This window comes from Terrapene carolina, unplaced genomic scaffold (genome assembly GCF_002925995.2).
Source record: "Terrapene carolina triunguis isolate 2854851 unplaced genomic scaffold, T_m_triunguis-2.0 Scaffold85, whole genome shotgun sequence".
Classification (NCBI taxonomy): domain Eukaryota; kingdom Metazoa; phylum Chordata; order Testudines; family Emydidae; genus Terrapene; species Terrapene triunguis.
The window spans coordinates 44650886-44677588 of NW_020664436.1; the positions used below are offsets into that span (position 1 = coordinate 44650886).

General features: G+C 41.9%; 1 protein-coding gene across 1 annotated transcript in view; it reads right to left on the minus strand.

Moving 5' to 3' along the window:
* UTRN (utrophin) overlaps window positions 1–26703 on the minus strand; it is a 513556-nt gene that overhangs the window by 183851 nt on the left and 303002 nt on the right. The window contains exons 53-54 of the mRNA XM_026649537.2: window positions 16278–16450; window positions 8196–8352 (exon numbers count right to left, since the gene is read on the minus strand). Coding sequence (XP_026505322.1) covers window positions 8196–8352; window positions 16278–16450 — 330 coding nt within the window. The remainder of the gene's footprint in view (window positions 1–8195; window positions 8353–16277; window positions 16451–26703) is intronic.

A 26703-nucleotide genomic window follows, 5' to 3' on the forward strand; every position in this document is an offset into this window, starting at 1 on the left:
GCATCTTCTGATGTGATCATTGTAATTTATCAGAATTTTTATACAAAAGTGCTATTATCATATAACTCTTTGAAAACCTAAAATGAACTGTTACAAGGAAGCCTGGGAAAGAGCGAAGAGAGTGAAAGAGAAATCAGACTTGAAACAGATTGGCATTAATGAGAAATATGGAAATATGGAGTAGTAAAATAGGGATTAAAAAGGGAGTTGCCTTCATTCCGACACTTCTTTCTGGCACAGCAAATAACCCCCTAAGAGAAGAGTTAAGTTACATCTGAGTTTTCAATAGTATGTGAGGCTGAATGTAATCTTTGTCCTAGGTATATTTTATACTGCTCATTTGTTTTTACTTTGAATTCCTCTCAAATTACTAATACATATTTCTTTAGTATAAAAGAATTTAAAGTATTTTTGGGAATATGCACCTGGTGAATTCTGAAAGAAGCTATTCTGAAAGAAGCAAAATGGGGCTATTCTGAAAGAAGCAAAATGAACTTCTGGACACTGGGGCAACACATTACTACACTTGTAAAAGGTTACTGTTCATTCAAGTAATTTGGTCTTGATTTTGCAGCCCTTACTCCTGGTGATACCAGTATGTAATCTCTTTGAATGTAAACCTTCTTCAGAAAAATTAACATGATCACTGTTATCAAAATAAAAAGCCAATTTTATAATTAATTTGCAATCAGTTTCTTTCCTCCCACCCTAACACTTCTCAGTAGCACACAAATAAATCAAGCAAACAAACATTTAAAATTACATTATATTGTACGTATATATAGTGCCCTTGAACCTGAGCACTGGGGAATGCTAACAGAAGGAGAGAGCAATAAAGCAAATTGCATTAAACAGGAACAAACAAATCAACAACAGGCATTTTGGAATGAGAACAAAATATTAGGTTTACAAGGAGGAAGAGGGGTATCAAATCATTAGAAGTAGCAACACTAAAATGAGGAAAAGATTCAGGACTTATTAAAATGAAGTGAGAGAAGATGATCTTTACAAAGAGCTAAATGTCTGGGATGAAATCCTGTCCCCATTAAATTAATTGGCAAAACTCCCTCTAACTTCCTGGTATTTTTAAATGGCAGTGTCAGAATGAGTTGTGGTAAACTGGCTGAGTGAATATGAATGAAAGAAACAAACAGGAAGGCAGGGAGAAGTGGGAATAAAAAACGGGAGGAAATACTGACCAGTTTGGACGATGGCATTAATGCTAGAATGACAATTTCAAATCAACAACCTCAACAGAAGAAGCTAATGAAGTGAAAAGAGAGGTAGCACATGAAAATAAGGCAAAGCAAAAACTAGACTGCTGTATGATATTGGGCTGATCTGCAGTTGCTGAAGAGAGACTTTTGGAAGACCAGCAAGGAGAGCATTGCAAATAGCAGGGTATGGAACAACAACCATGAGGTTACAGAGGGTCCTGTGGCACCTTTAAGACTAACAGAAGTATTGGAGCATAAGCTTTTGTGGGTGAATGCCCACTTCATCAGACGCAAGTCTGGGTAAGGTGTGGATGACTACTAAAGGTGTGGATTTTAGTAGTACTAAAAGTAAATGTAGTAGTATTAAAAGTAAATCTTGCAGATATGTGAAATGTTTAGAAGATTTAACAATCTGAGAGGTAGGGGGTCAAAAATAATGTGAGGGTTCCCAGTGCTTACAAGTGGCATGAAGGGAGTATCTTTGAAAAATAAATTCTCTCGGTCAGATTTAGCGAAATTTGATTGGCTTGTTTCACCAAAGAGAAAAGAAAATCAAAAGAGGAGCTGAAGGAAATCAATTGTTCTGGAGCATGCATGCACACACATCAATAAATATGGGGAAATCTAGTTGAATGGTTTCATTTAAAGATTTCTAAATAAACAAATATTTACTCTAATTGTACATTTACAATATTCATGGTGACAACTAAAGCATAATTCTAAACTAAATGCCCATGACCCTCACTACATCACAATAAGCAGAACCAATCACTGAACATATGTCAGAGAATATAAATATCAAATACCTGGCATCTGGAAGAACAAGGTTCAAATCCTGGGTGTTTTGCTCTGTAAGTCGGGAGAGGGCTGAAAGTGGTACTGTGGAAAGATACTTAGCCCCAGAGAAAGGGGAAAGCATGCCACACACCTCTGCACTGAGAACCCTCTAGCCAATTAAGGATTGGCACTGATGGAATCTAAAAGGAGACCCATCATGTCATCCTTAACTGGAAGGCAAGTGATCCCAACATTAGGGCTTGAGGATTAGTGATAAAATGGAATCCCTTGGTGTTCATTTACAAAGGCAGACATTTGGTGTAAGAGGTGGGAACATCAGTTACTGCACAGGGCGAGTAACTTTTTCTTCTTCATTCAGTAGTGTCCCTATGGGTGCTCCGCTTCAGGTGACTGTAGGACAAAACCCCGAGTTGATAGGCTGGGGCTTCAGAGTTGGATTTGTTAAAGAGCATAGGATGGTTCCTCCTAGTATAGTATCCAACGCCGAGTTCTGGGTGATTATGTAACGTTGTACGAACATGTCCATTGACGCCCAGTTGTTGTACTGGTGTCAATGTTGATTTTAATGTGTTTATTTCAAGGCCTAGTCTTGTGAAAAGGTCCATTGTTCTTCATATGTCTTCAAGCGCGTTGGCTCGAGAGGGAGCTTTGATTAGACAATTGTCTAGGTATGGGAATATTATAATTCCCTGTTTAAAGAGGTGTGCTGCTGCCACTATTAAAAGCTTAGAGAACACTCAGGTGCTATGGAAAGGCTAAAGAGTAGCACTTTGTACTGATAATGTTCCGACCCCAGGACAAATTTTAGGAATCTCCTATGAGAAGGGTGCATGGTGATGGGGAAATATGCGCCTTGGAGGTTGAGGGCCGAGAACCAGTCCCCCGTTCCACTGCTGGGATTATTGTTGATAACATGACCATCCTGAACCGTGGTTGTTTCACAAACTTGTTGAGGTTTCTCAAATCTAGGATCAATCTCCACCTGCCATTTTTCTTTTGCATTATGAAGTGTTTGGAATAAAATCCTTTCCCTCTGTGTCAAAATGGGACTGGTTCTACGGCACCCAACCATAGATGGCGATTTATTTAGTCTCGCAGATGGTGCTCATGGGAAGACGGAGCAGGAGGGGAGGTGGGTAGGCAGGAGGGAGAGGAACAGAATCGAGTACCCATTGCTGATGATCTCCAACACCCACTTGGTCAGAGGTGATCTTCTGCCACATTGGGTAGAAGTGGGTCATATGGTTATCAAACTAATGGAGTATTTTCAATGGTTGCAGCACATGGTCCGGGGGAGGCATCTTGGGGCCTCAACCAAATTTTCAAACTGATTTGAGGTAGATGGGTAAGGTGTGGATGACTATGTTGAGATCTGTCTATGCTGGGGACATAGTACTTCTTGTCCACTTGCTTACACAAAGGAGGTATCAATGCTGGGGTCTGCCAGTTCACCTTGGCTGAGTCCAATAAGGCCTCATTGACCGGGAGTGCGATTTTAGTTGACGTGGAAGTCTGTAATATATCCAGCAGCTTGTGCTGTAATTCTTGCACTTCCTCCAGCGGGATTTGGAAAGAGTCTGCTATTCTACTAAACGGTTCTTGAAAGAGTTTAAAATCACCACCAGATGTTGGAGGTGGTGGCATAATTGCCCCTTCTGGCGAGGATGAAGAGATGTTGGATGGTGGTGTAACTTCTTCATGCAGTTTTTCCTCATGCTCCTCTAAAGGTTCTACTCAGGTTTGGGAGGCCTGGATAAAGATGAATATGGAGAGTGCCGGTGTCGATCCCTCTGATTAATGGGTGGTTTGTGAAAGTGTTGCCTGTACATAGCACAAGTGTCCCAATAGGGCCAGTGTGGAGGGATAGGCATGTAGGGTGGCATCCACAGGGTGCCTGTACCAAGATCCTGGGTTGGTTCTGGTTTCCCGATACTGAGGACACATATAAGGTTCGTGTTGTGCAGTCCCCTGGGGAGGTGGGGGGAGTGCATGGTGTAAGCCTCTTCACCCTCCTCTTCCTCCCCACTGGAGAAGGGGGAGGAGGGCCTAGATGGTGAAGGAGATCAGTGCGATACCAGTTGCCTCTCCGGGGGGAGAGATGTGTACCGCTGGCAGCTCGGTAAGGAGGAGTGGCAACTCTGGGGTTCCAGAGACAATCGGGTCTCTCAGGAACGGAATTCTCGTGGTATTGACAGCAGCAGCATCGGTACCATGGATTGTGCTTGCACTGGTGCCGTGGACGGTCTAGTCCAGGGATGGCCAAACTGTGGCTCTTTTACAGTTAAAGTGCGGCTCGCGCAGCCCCCCCATTCTCCATCTACCAGACTGGGGCAGGAGGAGTTCTGGGCTTTTGCCCTACAGCAGGGCTGTGGGGGGCTAGGTCTTCTGCCTGTGGGAAGGGGCGGTCTCAGGGCTTCAGCCCCATGGGAGGTGCTTGCTGTGGCTCAGGGCCCCAGCAGACGCATCTTGCAGGGCTGAAGCCCCGAGCCCCAGCAGGCACACCAGGCTCTCGAACTTCTGAAGACTGTTGTATGTGGCTTGGAGGCACAGTAAGTTTGGCCACCCCTGATCTAGGCATTGGTGAGGACAATGCAGACGGTGCCAAACTTAGTCTGCATTCTCCCAATTCACCAGTAGGTGGCATCAATGGCTTCATCGTGCCAAAGCACTTGGTGCCACATGTTTAGTCGGAGCAGCCAGTGCCAACTATGCAGCTTTGGGCCTGTCTTTGATAGTACTGTCTTCCAGGGTCCTGCACTCTTAGGGTTCTTGGACTTATCAGTAGTGACTGTACCGGAAGTCCCCAGGCGGTCACTAGAGCTGAGTCACACTATGGAAGATGTTGCGGCTACCGACCTTCTGGGGGGGATCTTATTTCCTGGGATGGCTCCTTGATAGGCGAGCTCAAGGTCCATTTCCTGCCATCTTTATGAGAGTCTGTGGCTTTTCTTTTTACAGTGCATGTCGAGTGTGGAGCAGCAGATGACAGTGCCGGCAGTGACCCCTGTGAAGGAGAGATATTGGGGCCACAGTCTGAGTCTGACCGCAGTGCACTCGCCAGCATTAAAATTTTTAATTTCAGCTCCTGGTTCTTTTGGGTCCAAATCTTTAAGTTGAGGCAGTCGGTGCACTTCTGTGGTATATGCCCCTCTCCCAAGCAACGAATGCACCGTGAATGCCTGTTGCTTACAGAGATGGCCTCAGGGCAGGATTAGCACCTCTTAAACCCGGGGGATCCAGGCATAACCTCATGTGATGAAGAAAAAAAATATATTATCCTAGCCTAAGGAGTAACAGAGAGGAAAAAAAAATTAAAAGGCGGAGCAGGAAAATGTAAGAAACGGAAACAACTATCAACTATAAACCTTTAACAGAAACACTAACATTGCTAAAGGAAGTAAAGACTCTCCCATCAAGGGCTCTGCTAGAGATTCCATCCCACATCAAGGGCAATTGAGAAGGAGCTGAGGGCAGTTTGACTGCCCAGCGCTATGCAGTCGCTGCTCACATGTGCAGCCCATGAGGGCACTGCTACCAGAGATGTTGCATCCCTGTGTGTAGTACTGAAGTGCACCTGAAGTGGACCCGTAGGGACACTACTTGAGGAAGAAAGGAGAAATACCACCTGCATAAGCCTTTTAGAGTTGATCAAAAGGGATTCTCTTCATTCCACATCCTAAGTAGGGACAATTCAAATATATTGGAGGAAGAGAATCAGCAAAAAGACCTTTTTCAATTTTCATAGAAAAGACAGCAATTGCTCTGTTTGATGTAATACTGATAAACTACATATCAAGTGAAGTAATATACAGTGCCTATTAAATATAGGAACGTAAGTGTTGCCATAGAGGATCAAATCACTTGGTGCGTCTCGTCTAGGTTTCTCCCTCTGGCAGTAACCAATCGACAATGCTACAGAGGAAGATGAAACATCATATCCAAATAGTTAACACTTGGGTAGGTGCAATGACATACATGTGGGATGAGAAGAGAGGATGGTAAGTAAAGGATCTCTTCATTCCAGCTAAGATAAATGTTAGAAAATTGTGGTTCAACCTACAACTCAAAATTATTTATTTATACATATACACATCATACATACACACACAAGAAATCTGTTCATTTCATTTTGTTGGGTGGTGTGATAAAATGTTCAGAATCAAATCTAAAACCAGACATTGTTCTTGGACATTATATTTCAGCTGACAGGGTCAAATTCTACATGTATATCTGTGCCTGGGACTCCTATTTAACACAGTATACTAGGGAACTTTTACTGCACAGCAGCTGTGTCCACCTAGACAGTGCATGGCAACAGGGTACGCACATGGACAGTTAGTGCACGGCTTGCTGGAGCACTGCAGGTTTACACCAAATCTTGCCATATACTAACTGTACATCTAGACATGCCCTCAGAAGCCGCACATCTGCATTTAAAAATGGTATTTGGACCACAGTGGGGGTTTGTTGTCATTTTAAATGATAATTTAAATTCTGGAAAATGAACAATCGTGTAATAATCTGTAAGGAAGCTCCAAAACCCCATCTCTATACAGATGTACTTGGTTTGCTCCATAGTCTAAACCTAGCTTCACCCTCTCCCATAATGTGAAAGAGTTACTCCTTAAGCAGAGGATAAGGAATATGGAGTCTTGATGTTTTCTCCTTCATGTTGCCACTATCTCACTAGTACCTGGGATGAATCACTTAACTTCTTTGTTCCTCAGTTTTCCTATCTTTGGGTATAACACCTATTTTTGTAAAGCACTTAAGATCTTTAAATGTCATATTAAAGGTTTGCTTTCTATGTAGCACTAGCATACAGTATGTGCTGAAGTTCATTTGAAGACCAATTAACACCTGTTTGACAGAGACTTTAAAATACAGACGCTCCCCAGGTTACACAAACCCAACTTACGGAAATCCGGATTTATGGAAAAAGTTCCCTACATTACGTAAGCTTTTTTTGGGGGGGGGGGGGGGGTGGCGCAATTGTTCCCGACTTATTTATCTGCTCCAGTCTTTTATTGCCTATCTGATCTTAAAAACAGGGATTTGGAGCAATCAAATTTTTGAATTGCTCCGCTCCAGCTCTGCTCCAGCTTCGGGCAAAAACCTACTGGTCCGTGCTCCAGCTCCAGGCTCCGCTCCAAAGCCCTGCTTAAAAAACCCTCTGTTTGATCACCATAAAGTATTCAGAGAAGTTATGTCTGCAACAGAGTATGATTATTTTATTTCTATTTCTTTTTTTGGCCAGGTGGTTGGGGGAGAGAAGATGAATGGTTATGAAACAAAGATCCTGTATTTATGGAAATATCCTTATTAAAAATGAATGAATGAAGAGAAATATATGGTACCAAAGCAGATTTTTTTAAGTTTTCCTATTAGGACTTAGCAACTCAAAGCCCCTGAAAAAAAACTAAGGCAGAGCATCTTTCTATTGATCAAAAAATTGAATGTGAAAAATATTAACATCCCCACTAAACAGTCATAGAAAAGAAACCAGTGTGTTATTGTGCAGAACTACTCAATGTGACAAGTTATATACATTATGATTAAAGTTATAATGCTCACTACCAGGATACATTTGGTTTAATAAGTATATTTACCTTACTTGGGGGCTTTTGTTTGTCTATATTTTAATGTACACCAAGATATTTTAGGATTCACTAAACAACACAGTTAGAAGAGCTAGATGACAAAATGTGAGGCCTAACTAGTTTTGTTTGTGTGCTTGTAAGCAATTCTGAGTCTTTGTAAACAAAACAATCCACTAACCAGAAAAAAACAATAATGGCCATTTAACAGTATGTGGAGAACCCTTAAGATAATTCTACTAAATTTAGAATCAACATTGTTTTATAGTTCTTGCTTAGCTCTTATTTTTATAGGGTCTTGATCAGTTCCGCTCACAGAATGATAGACTTACCTGTTAGAAGGTGAAGAACACCAGGAAATGGACCAAATTTTTCTTCAGTAAAAATATATAAATCAGAAACCATTCTGATGTAATTTTAAATAGAGTTTCTAAATTACTCTGATCTGGTAAGAAAATGTGGCCATGATTAAAAAAGGTACACTTCTCAAGATTTATCATTAGGGGAAATTCAAATCTATTTCTGCTTATTTATTATTCTCCTTTATTTTAATATACTTATTTGCTAAATACAGCCAACTCACTTTACAGTGGTCATACTGTTGCTGTAAAGTTGGAACATCCCCTCCAATGGGCATCCGCTTTTTCAGCTCTTCATCTTTCACATTCAGCCATTTGATTAGCTCCTCCAGTGATGTCAGCAGTCTGTTCCATTTTTCTGCACTTGCCTCCAAGTGGGCCCTGCAAAAAGATAAAACAGTGTCCTACTCAGAGGCTTGCCCTACATTCAAAATCTACTACATTTTATTTGAAGAAACTTGTCCCTGTTAGAACAGGAACACTTCCCTAACACCTAAATGCAAAATAACTGCTCAAATGTGCACTAAAAGTCACCACTTCAAATAATTTTGCACTGCAAAAGCAAATTAGTCTGAGACAACAGAATGTGGATGAATGTCTGTCTGATGTGTGAACCTGTCTCAAACAATGCAGAGTGCATATTTGAGAGGAATGAAAGAAAATCCCCACTCTCTGTTATGAATCTGAACTTGTAGTGTACAAATTACATACATCTAATCTTTGCACTGAAATACACTATTTCTGGACTTTTGAGGCAAACTTAAATCTTTGAGGCCAGGAGCACGAATCTCCAAGGCTGAAAGAAATGATGCACACCAGCAATTATCAGAACTAAGGGATTAATTCTGAATGGCTGAAAACTAGGGCTGTCAAGCGATTTAAAAAAATTAATCGTGATTAATCATGCTGTTAAACAATAATAGAATACCATTTATTTAAATATTTTTGGATGTTTTCTACATTTTCAAATATACTGATTTCAATTACAACACAGAATACAAAGTGTACAGTGCTCACTTTATATTTATTTTTAATTATAAATACTTGCACTGTAAAAATAAAAATAGTATTTTTCAAGTCACTTAATACAAGTACTGTAGTGCAATCTCTTTATAATGAAAGTTGAACTTACAAATGTAGAATTATGTACAAAAAATAACTGCATTCAAAAATAAAACAATGTAAAACTTTAGAGCCTACAAGTCCACTCAGACTTACTTCTTGTTCAGCCAATTACTCACACAAACAAGTTTGTTTACATTTGCACGAGATAATTCTGCCCGCTTCTTGTTTACGTCACCTGAAAGTGAGAACAGGTGTTCACATAGCACTGTTGTAGCCGGCGTTGCAAGATATTTACATGCCAGATGCACTAAAGATTGATATGTCCCCTCATGCTTCAACCTTCATTCCAGAGGACATGCGTCCATGCTGATGATGGGTTCTGCGCGATAAAGATCCAAAGCAGCGCAGACCGATGCATGTTCACTTTCATCACCTGAGTTAGATGCCACCGGCAGAAGGTTGATTTTCTTTTTTGGTGGTTCAGGTTCTGTAGTTTCTGCATTGGAGTGTTGCTCTTTTAAGACTTCTGAAAGCATGCTCCACACCCCATCTCCCTCAGATTTTGGAAGGCATTTCAGATTCTTAAACCTTGGGTCAAGTGCTGTAGCTATTTTTAGAAATCTCACATTGGTACCTTCAAATCTGCAGTGAAAGTGTTCTTAAAATGAACACGCTGAGTCATCATCTGAGACTGCTATAATATGAAATATATGGCAGAAAGTGGGTAAAATACTCCCCCAAGGAGTTCAGTCACAAGTTTAATTAACACATTTTTTTAACAAGCGTCATCAGCATAAAAGCATGTCCTCTAGAATGGTGGCTAAAGCATGAAGCAGCATACAAATGCTTAGCATATCTGGCACGTAAATACCTTGTGATGCCGGCTACAAAAGTGCCATGTGAATGTCTGTTCTCACTTTCAGATGACATTGTAAATAAGAAGCAGGCAGCGTTATCTCCCATAAATGTAAACAAACTTATTTCTCTTAGCGAGTGACTAAACAAGAAGTAGGACTGAGTGGACATGTAGGCTCTAAAGTTTTACATTGTTTTCTTTTTAAGTGCAGTTAGATGCCCCAAAAAAGCTACATTTGTAAGTTGCGGTTTCATGATAAAGAGATTGCACTACGGTACTTGTATGAGGTGAATTGAAAAATACTATTTCTTTTATAATTTTTACAGTGCAAATATTTGTAATAAAAATAATATGAATTGGGCACTGAACACTTTGTATTCTGTGCTGTAACCTAAATCAATATATTTGAAAATGTAGAAAAGCATCCAAAATATTTAATAAATATCAATTGGTATTCTATTGTTTAACAGTGCGATTAAAACCGCAATTTATCACGATTAATTTTTTTTTAGTTAATCACGTGAGTTAATTGCAATTAATCGACAGCCCTACTGAAAACACAGTGGTGGCGCAGGTTATTTACTACATTAAGTCTGTCAGTGATTAGTTACTGCAGTATTGTGCAGTAATGCAATTAAAGCATGCCCTGACTAACAGGCAGTTGTGTAATCTCATACCACTGACTTTCTACTGTATCACAAATATACCTAGTATTTTCTATTCTCTAGCTGGCTTCCCTACATTGTCTAGACAATTGTAGTGACATCCCGCTGCTCCACTTTAATTCCGGTCATTCTGTGCTTTTGTCAATTAATTTTGAACCCAACATATAATTACTTACACTTGTAAACAATAATTTCACTTGCCACATGTCAGCCAGGTTACAGAGCAGAACTAAATCCTTTTCAATTTAACTTGCTGCTAGCTCCATGGTCTCTGCTTTTCTGTTATCAACAAGCAGTATTATATATATTTGGTTTCTGCCTTTTTTTTTTTTTTAAATACCTGCTATTTCAATTTTTTAAATCCATGTTAGCTGTTACTCAAACCTTAACTCTTTCAAAGCTACACTATTTCACCTGCCTTCTTCTGTGCTGTCATCTTAAATAGCAGTTCCAATGAATGCCCAATACTAACAGTTACTAATCTGGCAGTACTTGGAGGTGCATATGAAATATGCTGGAAGGTCTACTTCAAGAGGATCATTTTGGTGGGGTTGTGATACTTAGGAGGGGTGTGGTTCTGAAGCGAGGGATACGAGGTGGATGAATTGGGAAGCACTTGGGATTAGATGGAAGCAAGATTAATTTGTAGAGGGAAGGTGTCTCCATAAAGGTTGAGCTAGGAGGATTTAGGGAGAGGAATCTGTTCTCCCTTCACCCTGATCCATGAAAACACTTAAGCACCTACTTTGTTTTTAGGAAGTACTTAAATGTTTTCCTAGCAGAGATGCACTTAAGCAGGTGATTTCCTAAATTGGTGCTCCTAAGCTCCCAGCTTCCCCACCATTCCTCTGTTAATGCTGAATTCAAGCCAGCTGTCTATATGCTGAGACTGAACATACAGCCAGCTTGCTGCGGGCCCACACTGACTTGTGAATGAGGTACTGCAACTGGGTACAGAGCATGACATTGGGATCCACATAGTGCCTTGCTCCACAGAATCTTCTAATTCAAAAGGGAGAAAGCCAACAGACAGGTAAATGGCACACTTGAACCTATTAAGGCCTGAACCCACTTTAAGGTAGAGAGGGAAAACAAGGGACTTCAGTTGAATGGCAAAACCCTAGTTTCAGCAGAAAGGTCTGAGACCCCAGGACTGCTAACCCAAGATAATCTCATAAATAAGCATCCACTGCCATCCAGTAAACCACATGCAAAATCAGTGCCAAATGATACATTTTCAGTGTCCACTGTTTTAAATCTAATAAAGATTATGTCCCCTTATATCAAGATACTGCACTTGCCTACAAACTTCAACTGTATCTACTCAAAACATTTCACCCTAGAGGTGACTGTTTCAAAGCAATATGAAGAGATTCATGTGCACAGTTTGTATTTACATATTTTAATTTAAACTGACTTTTTGACCATAAGTCCCTCTTAAAAGTAATAAATTCAGGGAACTCCAGGATTCTCAACACTCTGCCTTCCCCTTAATCACTGCATTGCACCAGCCCCTCCTTACAGTAGATGGAAATTGTATTATGCTTTCTACTGCATGTGTTATTGCTCTCTTTTGCACCTTTTAGGAAAGACCACCATGCTTTGAGTTCACTGCTTTGCTGTTGAACCAACAGACTGGCCTTTTTATAAATAAAAGAAATATCTCTAACCCCAATTGATTTACGTGTACTGAAATGAGACATTTGTGGAGATTTTTAGGACAACCAACAATTAGATTTAAAAAAAAAAACAACCCCACTATCCATCTAAGTTGTTCTCACCTCTAAAAGCTGGTATTGCCTGAGGTTTTACAATTCTGTTCCAGTGATTTAGCAGACTTCCCATATGCAAAATGAATTGGAACTTTGAGAGGAAAAAATATATCACTAGTCAGATAATTAAAGGAAACTTTAACAGTGGTTCACTGTTAATTTAACATTCTCTGCAATAACATTAATCATAAATGAACTCATTTGGTATTAATGTGAATTTTGTGGTATACAATACTAGATTAAATTCACTATAATTTACCATTAATGAGTGTCCACTTGTGTGCTAGATTAATGACAGTAGCAGAACATTACCAGCATATGGTTTCAAAGTCTGGTGGAATCCTGATGCTCAGAAAAAGCCAGTTAAGTAATACAAAAGTACCTTCTGCTTAGTAATGAAAATGAGGAAGTATCTCAGAGATATAAAGAGATATAAAAGAAATGCACACTTAATGTGAGTATCATTGTTTATTTTAACCCAACATTCCTGCTTTTATTTTCAATATTATTCCTTATAGAAGTGTGATATATAACTGCCACAGATGAGTGGACACCTGCTCAAATCTACAAAGGAACCAATAGGCTTTTGATGGAATTCTGTTCAGGGTATGTGCTAAGCAGAAATGGGGGGGGGGGGGGAAACAGTGTCAGGTTTGGGTTTCAGTCACAAGGTTCAGTGAATCCATTTTGTAACCTCATCTGTATTTGAGACACAGGCATCCAGTAGGGGAAGAGCTAGAACTAGGGGGAAACTATGTGGGTCTGGAAGGCATCTTGAGTTTTGGGGACTTTTTGCTTTTCTTTTGTGCCTCATGGAGAAAAGATTTTTGTCCCTGTTTGGAGACTGTTCCCACCCTAGATAGTGCTTTCTTTGGGAACTTACTCTGCAAGGAAAGCTTTGACTCTCTGTGCCCCTGGACACTGCATTCATACAAGAGAACTTCCCTAAGGAGGCCATTTGAAGCGGACTGGGTCAAGGGATTTGGGGGTAGGGGCCGCAGTCACTGAGGGATTTATTCCAAAAGCATCACATGTTGGTGAGGAAGGATGTCCCTGCTGGATCCCAAGCATTGAACTAGGTGGATATCCTGTCTGGAGATGTCCCTATCGGATTCTTGGCTGGAAGGGAGGAAGGCAGAGGCTCCAAAAAGCAAGCCAGACACAGAGTCCCTTCACCTGGCAGAGCGAGACTGCAGGCTGAGCGCAACTGTGACAGAACTCCCTTTCTATGGACCCTGAGAGGTTCTCCTCACAGCTGGACCACCTCTTGGCCTTTTGGCTTGAGCTGTTTTGATAACTCCATCACACTAGGGGACAATGAAACAAATGGAGGAAAGAAGTTCAGTGGGTGGTCTCATTCAGGGAATCATTCTTCCTCTCCCACACTTCCTCCTCTCACCCCACAAAAAACCTTTTGTCCCCTACATGAAAAGGCCAGAAGGGGAAAAAACACCAATCACTGATGCCCCAAAATTTTGCTTTAAAAGACAGGCCTCTAATGTACAAGACAGGAAAATGCTGAGCTGCTGCCATTTGTGTTGTAGACGGCAGAGAATCCGGAGTGAAAGTGAAATAGGTGTGGTCAACTCTAAAATTCCTCTGGTATTAGCAAGAAGAGAGATGCAAATCCAGGTATCTGAGATTGTAGGTGAAGACACAATTGCCAGAATGTAAATTTTGAAGTAGATTTTGGATTGTATCTGAAAGTACATCTCTAAATGCTGGCAGCCTTTTCAAACTATAGCACCTTTACGCATGGCAACAAGCAAGGAAACTAATCATTCTGGATAAAATCGACTCCTGTAAACAGGGCTAGCACTAGGCTTGATGTACCATTTGAATCTCACTTCAGCTTGATGTTAAGGGTTTAAATTGGATTTAAGTGGTGCATGAGGTCTTGTGCTAGCCATTTGCATAGGGTGAATTATACTCGGAGTGCTTATTTCAGCAAGGACTAAAGCCCAGATATGAAACTGCGCATGATTGGAAATTTTATTCTGTAAAAGAAATAGAATAATCCTAATCCAAAAACTGAACACAAAAATCACAGCAAAATCAGACTTTTCAAACATCAATACTAGCCTATAAAATATGATTTATGGTTCTTCCCAGACCTAACCTACATTTCACTTATAGTTCACCTCTCAATCCAGGCACAACAAGAAAACAGAAGCATTAAAGGCAAACAATTAGAGAAACACAATCTTCACGCTAACAATATTTATCATTTCTGTCTCTCAGATTTTTTCATTATTATTTTATTCCTGGATTTAGACAATAGAACTATAAGAGAAGCATGGGGCTGAATGGGCAGAATCACAAACATTTCAGTTTCAATGGATATCAGAAAAGATTAAACTGTTACTCCAGTTTGTCAGCAAACTCTTCCCAGACTGTTTTTTAGTTGTAGTTCATATTCAGAGCGACACACTGTTCATCAGCACAGTGGATGTCAACAATAATCACACCCACAACTGCTAACATTAATGATGTTCTGTGGACAGCATGTTCCATGTATACATAGAAATTAAAAATAGTTTTATATCAAAAAAGAGTATTTCCACAAACCTTCCTTTTTAATAGCAATAACAGTTTTGTGCATAGCCTCTTGTCTGGGAATTAATGACTGACTGGGGTAAAAAGCTCGAGGGCAATTTGGACCATTAATTTTCTCCCAAATGATCATTAATCCCCAGTAAAGGTCAAGTAACTCAGCTGTTATTGCAGGAACTCTTCAGCTGTTGATTAAACTGTAACATACGAACATCTTTTAATCTCCCTCTTTTGGTTTTATTAATTTATTTGGTGAGTGAAGCTCACGGAAGTCCAAGTTTAAAGAGACTTGCCTCAACTAATCATAGAGCAGGTCAGTCTCTGCAAGCTCCCTTCCAAACTCTGCTGGAGCCCTCAAATTTCAAAATATGCTATTCTGGTTGTGGGCTGAGCAGAGGCTGCCCCTTGGGCTTGTCTGTGCAGCAGTTCAGCGATATGGTTAAGTGGAGTCTAAAATTAAATGACTCAGTCATTTCTACCCTTAGTTTATAATTTAAACTGTTGTGCCAAAATTCAAGTCTTGATTGAATTTTCTGGCCTTTGGAGAATTAATACGGATACTTAACGTTACTGGAATAGAACACAGTATAGTTTGCTTTAATCAATAGCAAAGTAACAGCTATTAAAACTGCTGTAAAGGCATTTGCAACTAATTAACTTTAATATGGGATTCAGTTTACTCCCTACAACAACTATAAGATATTATCTTCTTACAAACAATATTTTAAAGACTTTAATGGAGACTATTGTACAACACTGGATTGGACGTTCTAAAAGATATACTTTGGGAATTATTGTGGGGAAGTTCTATGGCCTATATTATATAGGAGGTCCGACTACATGACCACAATGGTCCCTTCTGGCCTTGGAATCTATGACTCTGAATATTTGAAAAGGCAGTGTTTTTTTCGTTATTAGGTTCAAAATAAAATAAACAAACACTCCTTTTGCCTATCTACTCACTTTTAAACAATTTTTCATAAACCATAATCTGCAAAGATCTTCCACAACTCACACACAAAAATACAAATCCACATATCCAGGATATGAACCCTATAAAAGTACTAACTTCAGTTAAAAATATAGATTCTCCTCACACCAGATGTAACTGACAGAGAGCTTCTGATTTGCAACACAGAGAGGAGAACTGGGCCCACTTTCAGCAGACCTTAATAGCAGGTGCAGTTGTAACCTGCCAGTTTGTACACCACTAAAGAGAGTTACTTAAGTAGTTAAACCTCCATGGTTAGCAAGTGCCCAGAGTTCTTATATCTGAGCCCAAAAGTCTTTTAAAAAAGAGAATTGAATTCTCTCTTTTACAGTACAGCAATATTTTAGAATAGTAATGAAAGTGAGACATTGTCCCATTCATACTTTGATGCTTCTGTTACTAACCTGATGCCAGCTGACTTTGCTTTCAGGTCATTCCAGCGCTGGTTCATGTCATCAAGTCGGTGCTGAAGCAGTGCCGCTTCCTCAGAGTTTCCCAAGGCTTTTACCATTTTCTGTCTGTTTCCATCAATGCTCTTGAAGATGTCATTGTGGGCATCAATCTCAGCCTGGATGTCCTGAAAAAACAAAAAGAGAAAAACTCAGGCATGTTAGTTCTGTAACTAGAGCAGAAGGGATATATTTGTTATGAGCCCCCCCCAATGAAATTTGCCAGTTATCAAGATTACAACATTGGAGCTATTTTGCAACATTTTCTACTAAATAGAATTTTTCCCAGAAAATGTTTACAGAAAAGAGAGCCATATTTGCATGAAATTTGTACTTGTGAAATTTCAAAGAGTTGCCAAAGGAGGAAGTAACTCAAGCCCAGGCTGTCTAGAGAACTGACCACAGTGCTAGGAGCTCTGTTTCCACCACCGATTGGCCTTAATAGTACTTTGTAATTGTATAGCACTTTACCACCATTAATCCTCAAAACATATAGGTAACTATCATTATCCCTATTTTACAACTGGGGAAATGTGAGTTATAGATATTAAGTGGGTTGTTCAAGACCACACAGCAAGCCAATGTGGGAACTAAATCTCCTGAATCCTAATCCTAATCATATACCTAAAGCCTTCAGACCAGCATCCCCCAAAGCAGGTGACTTGATGCTTTCTGGCTGGCACTTTCAAAAGAGCCAAACGGAGCAAAGAACTCAACTCCCATTGACATTGCTATTATTAATATTAATAAATAATAAAAATAGCAGTTAGGTTCCTCACTGTCCTTTATGCCTTTGAAAATCTCCCCCACCTGACACGTGTCTATATATGGCTGCAGAAATGAAGTCCCCGACCTCTTCAGATGTCCTTTAAGGTGACTACCACTACCCTCTTTTTCCTGCACTATACAACATTTACAAATGCACTCCCAAATCTTCATAGGCCAAAAGTATGTGATCTCAAGCTTTGTTTCACTCACTTGCCCTTTAGCTCTTTAAAATAAAATACAGCAGGAATTTCATGTATGTATCCAATGAGATCCACTCACCCTACAGTGCTTTAGGCTATATATTCTAGTTAGAAACATTCACAGTGTATTTCTGCAAATTGGACCTAATTTTACTGACTCTACTACAGTAATCACTAAAAATCTTTTCCCAGTTCAATTACTGTACATTAGCTTTTGCTATATATGGTACAGTATACATGAGAGGGCATGTTATACTCTGCAGTAGATACTACCACTGGGGGAAAAAAAAACAATTAAAGTAAAAGTTCCTCATTTCCCAACCCTCCAAATGAAATGGAGTATATTCACTGATCTCACATCTGCCCCAAAAGACATTACTGTAGTTCATCAAACCAAGCACATCCCAGCCTTCATTAAAATAAAATGCAACTGACATTGAAAGAAGCTCCAGTGTGATCAGCGACTGTTTTGTAACATCTGTGTATGAATGTATAAATAGACAAATGTAAATGAATGTAAGAGCCCTGGGATGCCCTGCAAATCTCAACGAGATCAATCAACAAAGATCATTACAGAAACCTGGTACAGATACAAACAAAAACTTCCTTTTTCAGGGGGAACAAGTTCAGCAAGTATGAAATCCCTTAAAGGTTTAATTCTTCCAAACTCTCTTCAACACAGGCCGTCCTTCCCCAGTGGGCTTTTAAACACACCGCCAAGTGGGTGGTGCTGCAGCTAAAAATGGCTGCTACGCATACAACAGACATTTGGGAATGCACTGAGTGCTGATGTTCACTTGGGATGCTGTGAAACTTATAATTATACTCCTTCAAAAAAATCAGATGAACAGCTGAAAAATGAAATATTTGGGGGAGGCAGAAATCATGGACTGCAAAAACATGTATATATCTGTTCCTTCATAGGGCAAGGTAAGTTACTCCCTGTGCCAGTGAACATGGCACAGTAACTCTGCCTGGCACTGCCACTGAACTGTCGTGTGGCTTTGGGGAAAATCACTTTGCTATTCTGTGCCTCACTTTCACCCATGTAAAATAGGGACAATGATACTTGTTCTGCTTTGAAGAGCTAGATCATATTATATTTCTCATCATGTGGAGAACAAACCTTATGAAAGGGGTATTACGGGAAAGAACGTGCACTGCAGTACTGGAACCTGAATTAGGCAGCAACGTCATCAAATTCCAACAACCTTCTGTGGTTCTGATCCTTCAAGTTCATACATGCAGACAGATCCCTGCAAATGTGTAGACACCTTAACATCAACTAGACTCTGCACAGTTGCAAAGGGCTGATCTTGTAAGAATAGGAGACTGGGTAAGATGTTCATAGCTAATAGAGTGGGGTTGACATTGAACTATGTATTTCACAGACCTAGCCATACCTCCATTTCCAATCTTACCTCTCCCTCACCTAAGTTGCAAATCCAGGGTTGCCAAACTGATTTCTAATTTTACGACAAGAATATTTATTTTCGGACATTTAGAACCTCAATGCAAAATTTCAGCCTTGATTTCATTTAAAAGGGATACTGGTTATTCTGTATGCTTAGAAGGTCAAAAATAATGTTTCTTTCAAAACGGTTTTGATTCTTGTATTTGAAAAATGGCATGTTATGTTGAACAAGGCACTATGAATTTGTGGTGTTTGCGTTCCTGTTGACATGATGCATCTATGATGCCCATTCTACTGACAGCACAGTTCAGTGAATAAGCTTTATTAATTAACTTGTCTTCCTATTGTTGACCTTCTCTGGTTAGACAGAAACAAATACTACCACTTGCTACATAAATAAACACAAAGTGTATGGTGTATGAGTTTCCACAAGAGCAGGGACCTGCCTCAACAGAGTTTATGAAGACAATCAGAACAGGGGCTCCCCTACTACAGACATCAGCAAGCCCCTGGCACAGATGGCGGGTGTGGGCAGGGTGGATGGTGGAAGGTAACGGATGAACATAAGAAGAGCCATTTATCTGTACTGGAAATATAAAAGAAAAGACTTACCTTTTCTGTAACTGGTGTTCTTCAAGTTCTGTTGCTCATGTCCATTCCATATTAGGTGTGTGTACTTGTCACGTGCACCAGTGCCAGAAGTTTTTCCCATAGCAGTATCCATAGGGGACCGGCTCTGGCACCCTCTAGAGTGGTGCCCACATGGCACGGTACAAGGGGTGCCGCCGGCTTCCCCTACCCTCAGTTCCTTCTTGCTGGAAACTCCGACAGTGGGGAAGGAGGACAGAACATGGAATGGACATGAGCAACACATCTCAAAGAATACCAGTTATGGAAAAGGTAACCATCTTTTCTTCTTCGAGTGCTTTCTCATGTCCATTCCATATTAGGTGACTCCCAAGCAGTACCCCTGGAGGCGAGTAGGAGTTCAAGGACATGTAGATTGCAACACAGCTCTGCCAAACCCAGCATCGTCTCTGGCCTGCTGACTGATGGAATAATGTGCCGTGAACATGTAGACTTGGAAGTGTGCCAGGCCCTGGTTCCTTAGATGAAGCCGGTAAAGACTGTATGGAAGAGCGCGAGGGAGAGATGCCATGCTCGGACGCCCAGCGGGAAAACCTCGTCCACTTGGCCAGATAAGTCAGTCTGGTTGAGGGCTTCCTGCTTCCCAGGAGGACCTGTTGGACCTCATCTGAGCAGGTCTTCTCCTCTGGGTTCAGCCACGCAGCGAAGTGGAGGGACATGAGGTTGGAGTGCAGGAGCCGACCGTGGTCCTGTGACAGCAGGTTTGGTTGGTTGGGCAGGGGCCAGGGAGTCCACTACCAGGTTCACGAGCATGCCAAACCAGCACTGGCAAGGCCACGTCGGGGCAATCATGTTAACCTGTGCCTTGTCCCTCTTGATCTTTGCTAGGACTCTGCTGATGAGAAAAATCGGAAAGAACACGTACATCAGGTTCCCTGACCATGACAGGAGAAAGGCATCAGAGATGGAGTCCTTGCCAAGGCCTTGCCATGAACAAAATCGGTGGCATTTCCTGTTTAGCCTGGTGGCGAACAGGTCTACAAGGGGAGTTCCGCACCTCTGGAAGATCATGCAGGCTACCTCCGGGTGTAGCAACCACTTGTGGTGAGAGAAGTCGTCCCTGCTGAGGTGATCCACTAGCCTGTTCTTGACGCCAGGGAGGTGACAAGCTTACAGATGGATTTTGTGGCTGGTGCAGAAGTCCCAGAAATGGAGTGCCTCTTGGCAGAGAGTGGACGTACATGCTCCCCCATTGATGTAGAACATTGAGGTCGTGTTGTCCGTCAGGACTCTCACCACCTTGCCTTACAGGTGAGGTAGGAAGACTCCGCATGCCAAGCAGACCGCTCTGAGTTCTTTGACATTTATGTGTAACGTCATCTCCTCCGGGGACCACATACCCTGGGTCATAGAATCATAGAATATCAGAGTTGGAAGGGACCTCAGGAGGTCATCTAGTCCAACCCCCTGCTCAAAGCAGGACCAATTCCCAACTAAATCATCCCAGCCAGGGCTCTGTCAAGCCTGATCTTAAAAATCTCTAAGAAAGGAGATTCCACCACCTCCCTAGGTAACCCATTCCAATGCTTCACCACCCTCCCAGTGAAAAAGTTTTTCCTAATATCCAACCTAAACCTCACACACTGCAACTTGAGATCATTACTCCTTGTTCTGTCAAACAAGTTTGATCTTCCCCTTGTGGACCTCTTGGGAGGGGGATCAGTGCTGGCCTATAGACAGCACTGGCGGGGCGCTTCATACTGATGTTGCAGTGCTCGGGGCTGAGTCGGACCTCTGCTCTGGTGCAGGGGTCAGCGCCGACTCCATCAAGAGTGCCCTGAGACAGATGTCTCTTTCCTTTTTTGTTCTGGGTTTGAACGACTTACATATGCGACACTTGACGCTTATGTGTCCTTCTAGACGCCGTAAACAGCTAACGTGCGGATCGCTGATGGGCATGGGCCACTTACAACGATCGCATGGTTTAAAGCCACCTCCTTCCCCGCCCCTTCTCCGAGGCCCCACCCCCTGCTCACTCCAAACCCCCCCCCCAATCGCTCACTCTCCCCCACTCACTTTCACTGGGCTGGGGCAGAGGATTGGGGTACAGGAGAGGGTGAGGACTCTGGTTGCGGCCGGAGATGAAGGGTTTGGGGTGCAGGAAGGGGCTCTGGGCTGGGGCCGAGGGGTTTGGGGTGCAGGAAGGAGCTCCAAGTTGGGGGTGTGAGCTCTGGGGTAAGGCTGGAGATGAGGAGTTTGGGGTGCAGTAAGGAGGTAGCGGGCTAGGGCAGGGAGTTGGGGCATGGGCTCCGGGAGAAAGTTTGGGTGTGGGAGGGGGCTCAGGGCTGGGGGTGCAGGAGGGGGCTTCGGGCTGGGGCGCAGAGAGGGTGCGGGATACAGCTGTGGGTGCGAGCTCTGGGGTGGGGCTGGAGATGAGGGGTTTGGGGTGGAGAAAGGAGGTAGCGGGCTAGGGCAGGGAGTTGGGGCACGGGAGGGGATTGGTTAGGGCTGTGGGCTCCGGGAGGGAGTCTGGGTGTGGGAAGGGGCTCAGGGCTGGGACAGGGGGTTAGGGTGCAGAAGGCGGTGATGGATGTGAGCTCTAGGAGGGAGTTTGGGTGCAGGAGGGGGCTCAGGGTGTGGGCTCTGGGCGGCACTTACCTCAGGTGGCTCCCGGAAGCGACCAGCATGTCCAGCTCCTAGGTGGAGGGACCAGGGGGTTCTAGCCGGGGTCCCGGCTCTGGGAGGGAGTTTGGGTGCGGGCGAGGGCTCAGGGCTGGGGCAGGGGGCTAAGGTGCAGAAGGGGGTGATGGATGTGGGCTCTGGGAGGGAGTTTGGGTGCAGGAGGGGGCTGAGGCAAGGGTGCAAGAGAGGGTACCGGCTCTGGGAGGGAGTTTGGGTGTAGGAGGGGGCTCAAGGCTGGGAGTTGGGGTGCAGGAGGTTCGGGGTGTGGGCTCTGGGCAGCACTTACCTCAGGTGGCTCCCGGAAGCGGCCGGCATGTCCAGCTCCTAGGTGGAAGGACCAGGGGGCTCCATGCACTGCCCGCGCCTGCAGGCGCTGCACCTGCAGCTCCTATTGGCCACAGTTCCTGGCCACTGGGAGCTGCAGAGCCGGCACTCGGGGCGGGGACAGCGCGTGGAGCCCGCCTGGCTACCCTGTGCCTAGGAGCCAGAGGGACATGCTGGACACTTCCGGGAGCTGCACGGAGCAGGGTAGGGAGCCTGCCTGCCAGCCCCGTGCCAACAGGACTTTAACAGCCCGATCCTGCTGACCGGCGCTGCCATGGTCCCTTTTCGACCAGACACCTGGCAACCCTATTACAGAGTGAAATTCTGAGCCTAAACTACACAACCATATCCTGTAGCAGTCGTGTTTGAAATGGCTTTTTCAGAATAGAAACACCATAAGACCCTCAATTCAGACTGCAGTAGCACAGACTGTGCCACTATAATTACTGCCACTCATGTTTTTGTTTAGATTTTGCTTGTTTATTTATATACGTGTTTCTACAATGTTACATGCAGAGCTACAATATTTTCCTCTGAAAAAGGTCTTCAGCGCCCACCCTCCACTAATGGTAAAAATATGACGGGTTGGAGAAAACTCCTTATTCCCAGCCTGTGGTTTAAGCAGAACAAACAGAATGAACTTTTAAGTAAAAGGTAAAATCTCACTCTTTTCTGTTCTTAAGAAACTGGAACCCCAGAATATTGCAGTTATTTGGTAATAAGTACTAATGCACAGAAGTTATTTTATTAGCCACTGTGGATAAAAAGATGTATGTCAGGCTTCCCTAAATAGCTTATTAAAGGTATACAAAACCATATTCGACAATAATATAGTTTAATAGTTGAAATCCATTATGGAAGAGTCCTATACAATTTAATACAAAATTATAATCTTTCTATAGGTTTCTTTGTAACAACTGCATATAATTTAATATGTATTTTTCTTCTCCTGTAAAAATTCTATAGGGTTTTAGAGTATATCTATAGAACTCCACTAAATTTCTATAAAAAGCTATTGGTTTCATTCCCAGCAAACTCAATAAGACTTTCCCATAAAGCAGAGACTGTAAAAGTTTTAAGAGTGAAAATCCCCAGAGGACGATACCCCAGGCTATTTCGCCATTGTGGCTTTATTTTGTCACTCTCTCCATCTGCCACCCTCTAACTCCTGACCTCTGAGGGTTATGAGTGCTCCACATGAGAACTCAAATGCCATGGAAAGCTCTTTCAATTGGAATAACCCATGAGTGTCAATTGCAGCCAAATGGAACAGCATCATGCCAGACAGACATCAGCCAGGACCTCTCTATTTGGTCACTACTAAGGAGGGCCCACAGTGGTTAGCAAGACAGTGGAGGCTCCTTAGGGCAGACTACTTGCTCTGTTTTGAATCAAATACATTATTATATTTACCTACTACTGCTGTAAATTGCCTGTGAGTGCACTTGTATGTCAGATTCAACGTTCACTAGCCTCCACTGCAGCAAGGGCTTCGCATTTCTTACGGGGAAGAATACACATTGATTATGTGCTTGTCTCCCCCAAAGAAAAAAAAAAAGCTGCCACCAAAAAGAGACAATTAAGAAATAGAGGAGGATAGCCTCAAGAGGGACTTGCTTCTGGCCTCAGAAGAGAATTCTGACTTTTGAAGGATTCCTCCCATCTCCCATGCCAGAGAAGCCTGCAGTTGTCCTGCTTTTAGGCAATCAATTCAGAAGGAATTCACACAGAGAAGAGCAGCACAAATGTACACACAAACCCTTGGGTAGAACTGCCACTATCATAAATCCAGTACTGGCAGAACTACATATAAAGAAAGACATTAAACCTTCTAAAGTGTCACACAGACAGCACTGCCTATCATTATATATATTGTGATTACTGTGTAAGTAGGTCAAAGCAGTATACAAAAGCAATTGACTCCAGTATGACAGTAACTTAATTACTGTTTAAACTCAGATAATTTCTAAAAAAGAGTTTCAAAGGAAAAAACCCTCTGGATAATTTTTTTCGTGTCTTTATTTTCCATGCTCATATTATCAAAAGTCTTGTACTGTTGCTTTGGGTTTGCAAGAAGCTGACTCAACTCTCAATCAAACCTGTAGAAAAGCTTAATGGGACATGCCACATGGTTAAGGATTCTTTTAATAACGAACAATTATTTGTTTTCTAAGCTTGAGATTTCAAAGAGTGTTGACACATTTTAATTTACTTGATATTGGAAAACTTCTGCAGCCCAGTTATGTGGCAGTGACTGAACGTCTGAAGGGCAGCATAAATCTAGTTCTACTAATTCCAGCAGTTACATCTTTGGGACTGAATAAAGCCAAAGCAGCACAACCCTCTTCAGTGTAATGTGACTCTGCTTTTGCATATGGGTTGCTCAAGCTTTGGGAATGCTATCAGGCTTCTGCATTACAATAATAGCACTTGTAATTCTCTCTTTACAACATGTATTCGTGCTTCCAGAAAGTTAGGAGTAGCTGCAAAGCAGGACCTCTCATGATGCTAGTATTCCTGGCAACAAACCATTCTGCCAAAGGATAAACATGACGTGTGCATGTGTTTATTGGTGTCATGGGGGAAAGGGCACATGAGGAAAAGTTGTTCTGAAAATACATGTTCAAATTTCTGATCACAGTTCAAGTAGTGAATGTTGCACGGATATTAACATTCTTCTGCAGTACTTAGTTATTCTCCTATACCAGATTAGAAAACCCAACACAAAAGATAAAAGGATACAGCAAGCTTTAGGCAAAAAAGCATAGAAAGACCGAGATTTGTAAATCATGCCTTTTGTCTAAAATGGCTACAAATAGGAATAAGACACTGGATGTCTTTCACTGGCATATTCAAAAACCCAAGGGAGGATGTCAAATGTGCAGAAACCAGGGCTCTATGTGGTACAAAAGAAATACACTAGTACTAGTACCACAGCTACTTTCTAAACATGTCATTAAATGGCCCAAAGGCACCTAGAAGAATGAAGCTTACTAACATCTGGTGTCTGACCTAAGCTTTTAAGACTAACAGCAGCAATTACAGCACAAATGTCCAGATATTGCCTACAATTACTGACTCTCGGAGAGGTTAAGTGTAGCAAATGACTCGTGTTACATGTACTACATACTTATTAAGAAAAAGCACATGTACACAAACTAACAGACCCTTTTGTTGTCATAAACTTTGTCACCTGCTGTTACCAGCTGTCACTGGAAGACACTTTTTCATTCATAATGGTGGACCTGCGGTACAATACCCAGCTCACTGTCTCTGCAAACTAGCTGCTCAGTCGCAGATGAAACGGCAGTTGAAGATACTGCAGAAAGCTAACACCTATCAATCTTTTCAGAACAGTGGTACTACTGATTTTGAAATAAAATGAATTCATTAAACAAACCATTCCTCCCGTGAGAAGAATAAAAAACCTTCACTGTATTCAACAAATAGTCTGAGTTCAGTTTCCATCAGGGACTACATTGGTAATGTCTCTTTTAGAGTTGTTTAGGTGACAAGTGTTTATTTGTAACAAAAATTGCATAGTGTGTGTGAACAGTTTTTAGGATTTTAGGGTATGGGTGTGTGACTTTCTCCCTTTCCTACCAAATCTTGCAATAACCTACAATGATTTTTAAAGCTGAACGCTTAGGAAAAATACCATTTATTTGCCCTCCCAGCTGTGGCTCTGTATAACACCAGCAGGTTTACTGTGTATTTTCCATGGAAAAAAAGACTGCATGAAAACACAGTAAGTGGAGCCAAGCTAAAGATTCTGTTACATGCACACACACTACTGGTCTCAAAAGTGCTGACACTTAGGTGAAAGTGATTCATTTTAGATGAGTCCAAGTACCATAAACTCTAATCAGTGTAATTGCTACACAACCAAGCATCCTGCCTCACACCATTACTGTTATCAGGGTTTAGGTAAGGGAAAGACTAACTAGCTTGGGATGAAGAAGAAGTGATGAAGGTGTGGGGAGAGTAGTATTCCTATTTGATGAAGTCATTCTACTGTTAAATTCACTCAGATCTTTTAGTTTCACAAAAATAATTTTCAGTTAAATTAACAGCAAGTGATGGAGCACACTCTCCTGATGTCAAAATTACATGAAATCACAAGTACCATGAAAAGCACCCTTGTACTCAAGGCTGAGCGATGCTGAATACTTCTGTGACTTATTTTAAGAAAGAGAAAGGTGATTGGCAGAGTAAATGCTACAACAATACCTCTACATGCTGTGAAGGAAGAAAGAGAGAGGGAGTACTACTTTTAAATATTTGGGAGTTGACATTTAAGGACCTAAACAAACAGAAAATGAAGTTGGTAAAATTAGAATGACCTGCCCTTTTGTTTCTTTATTTGTTTGAAAAAAATAATAAATACTTGAAACTTGTCTCCTCG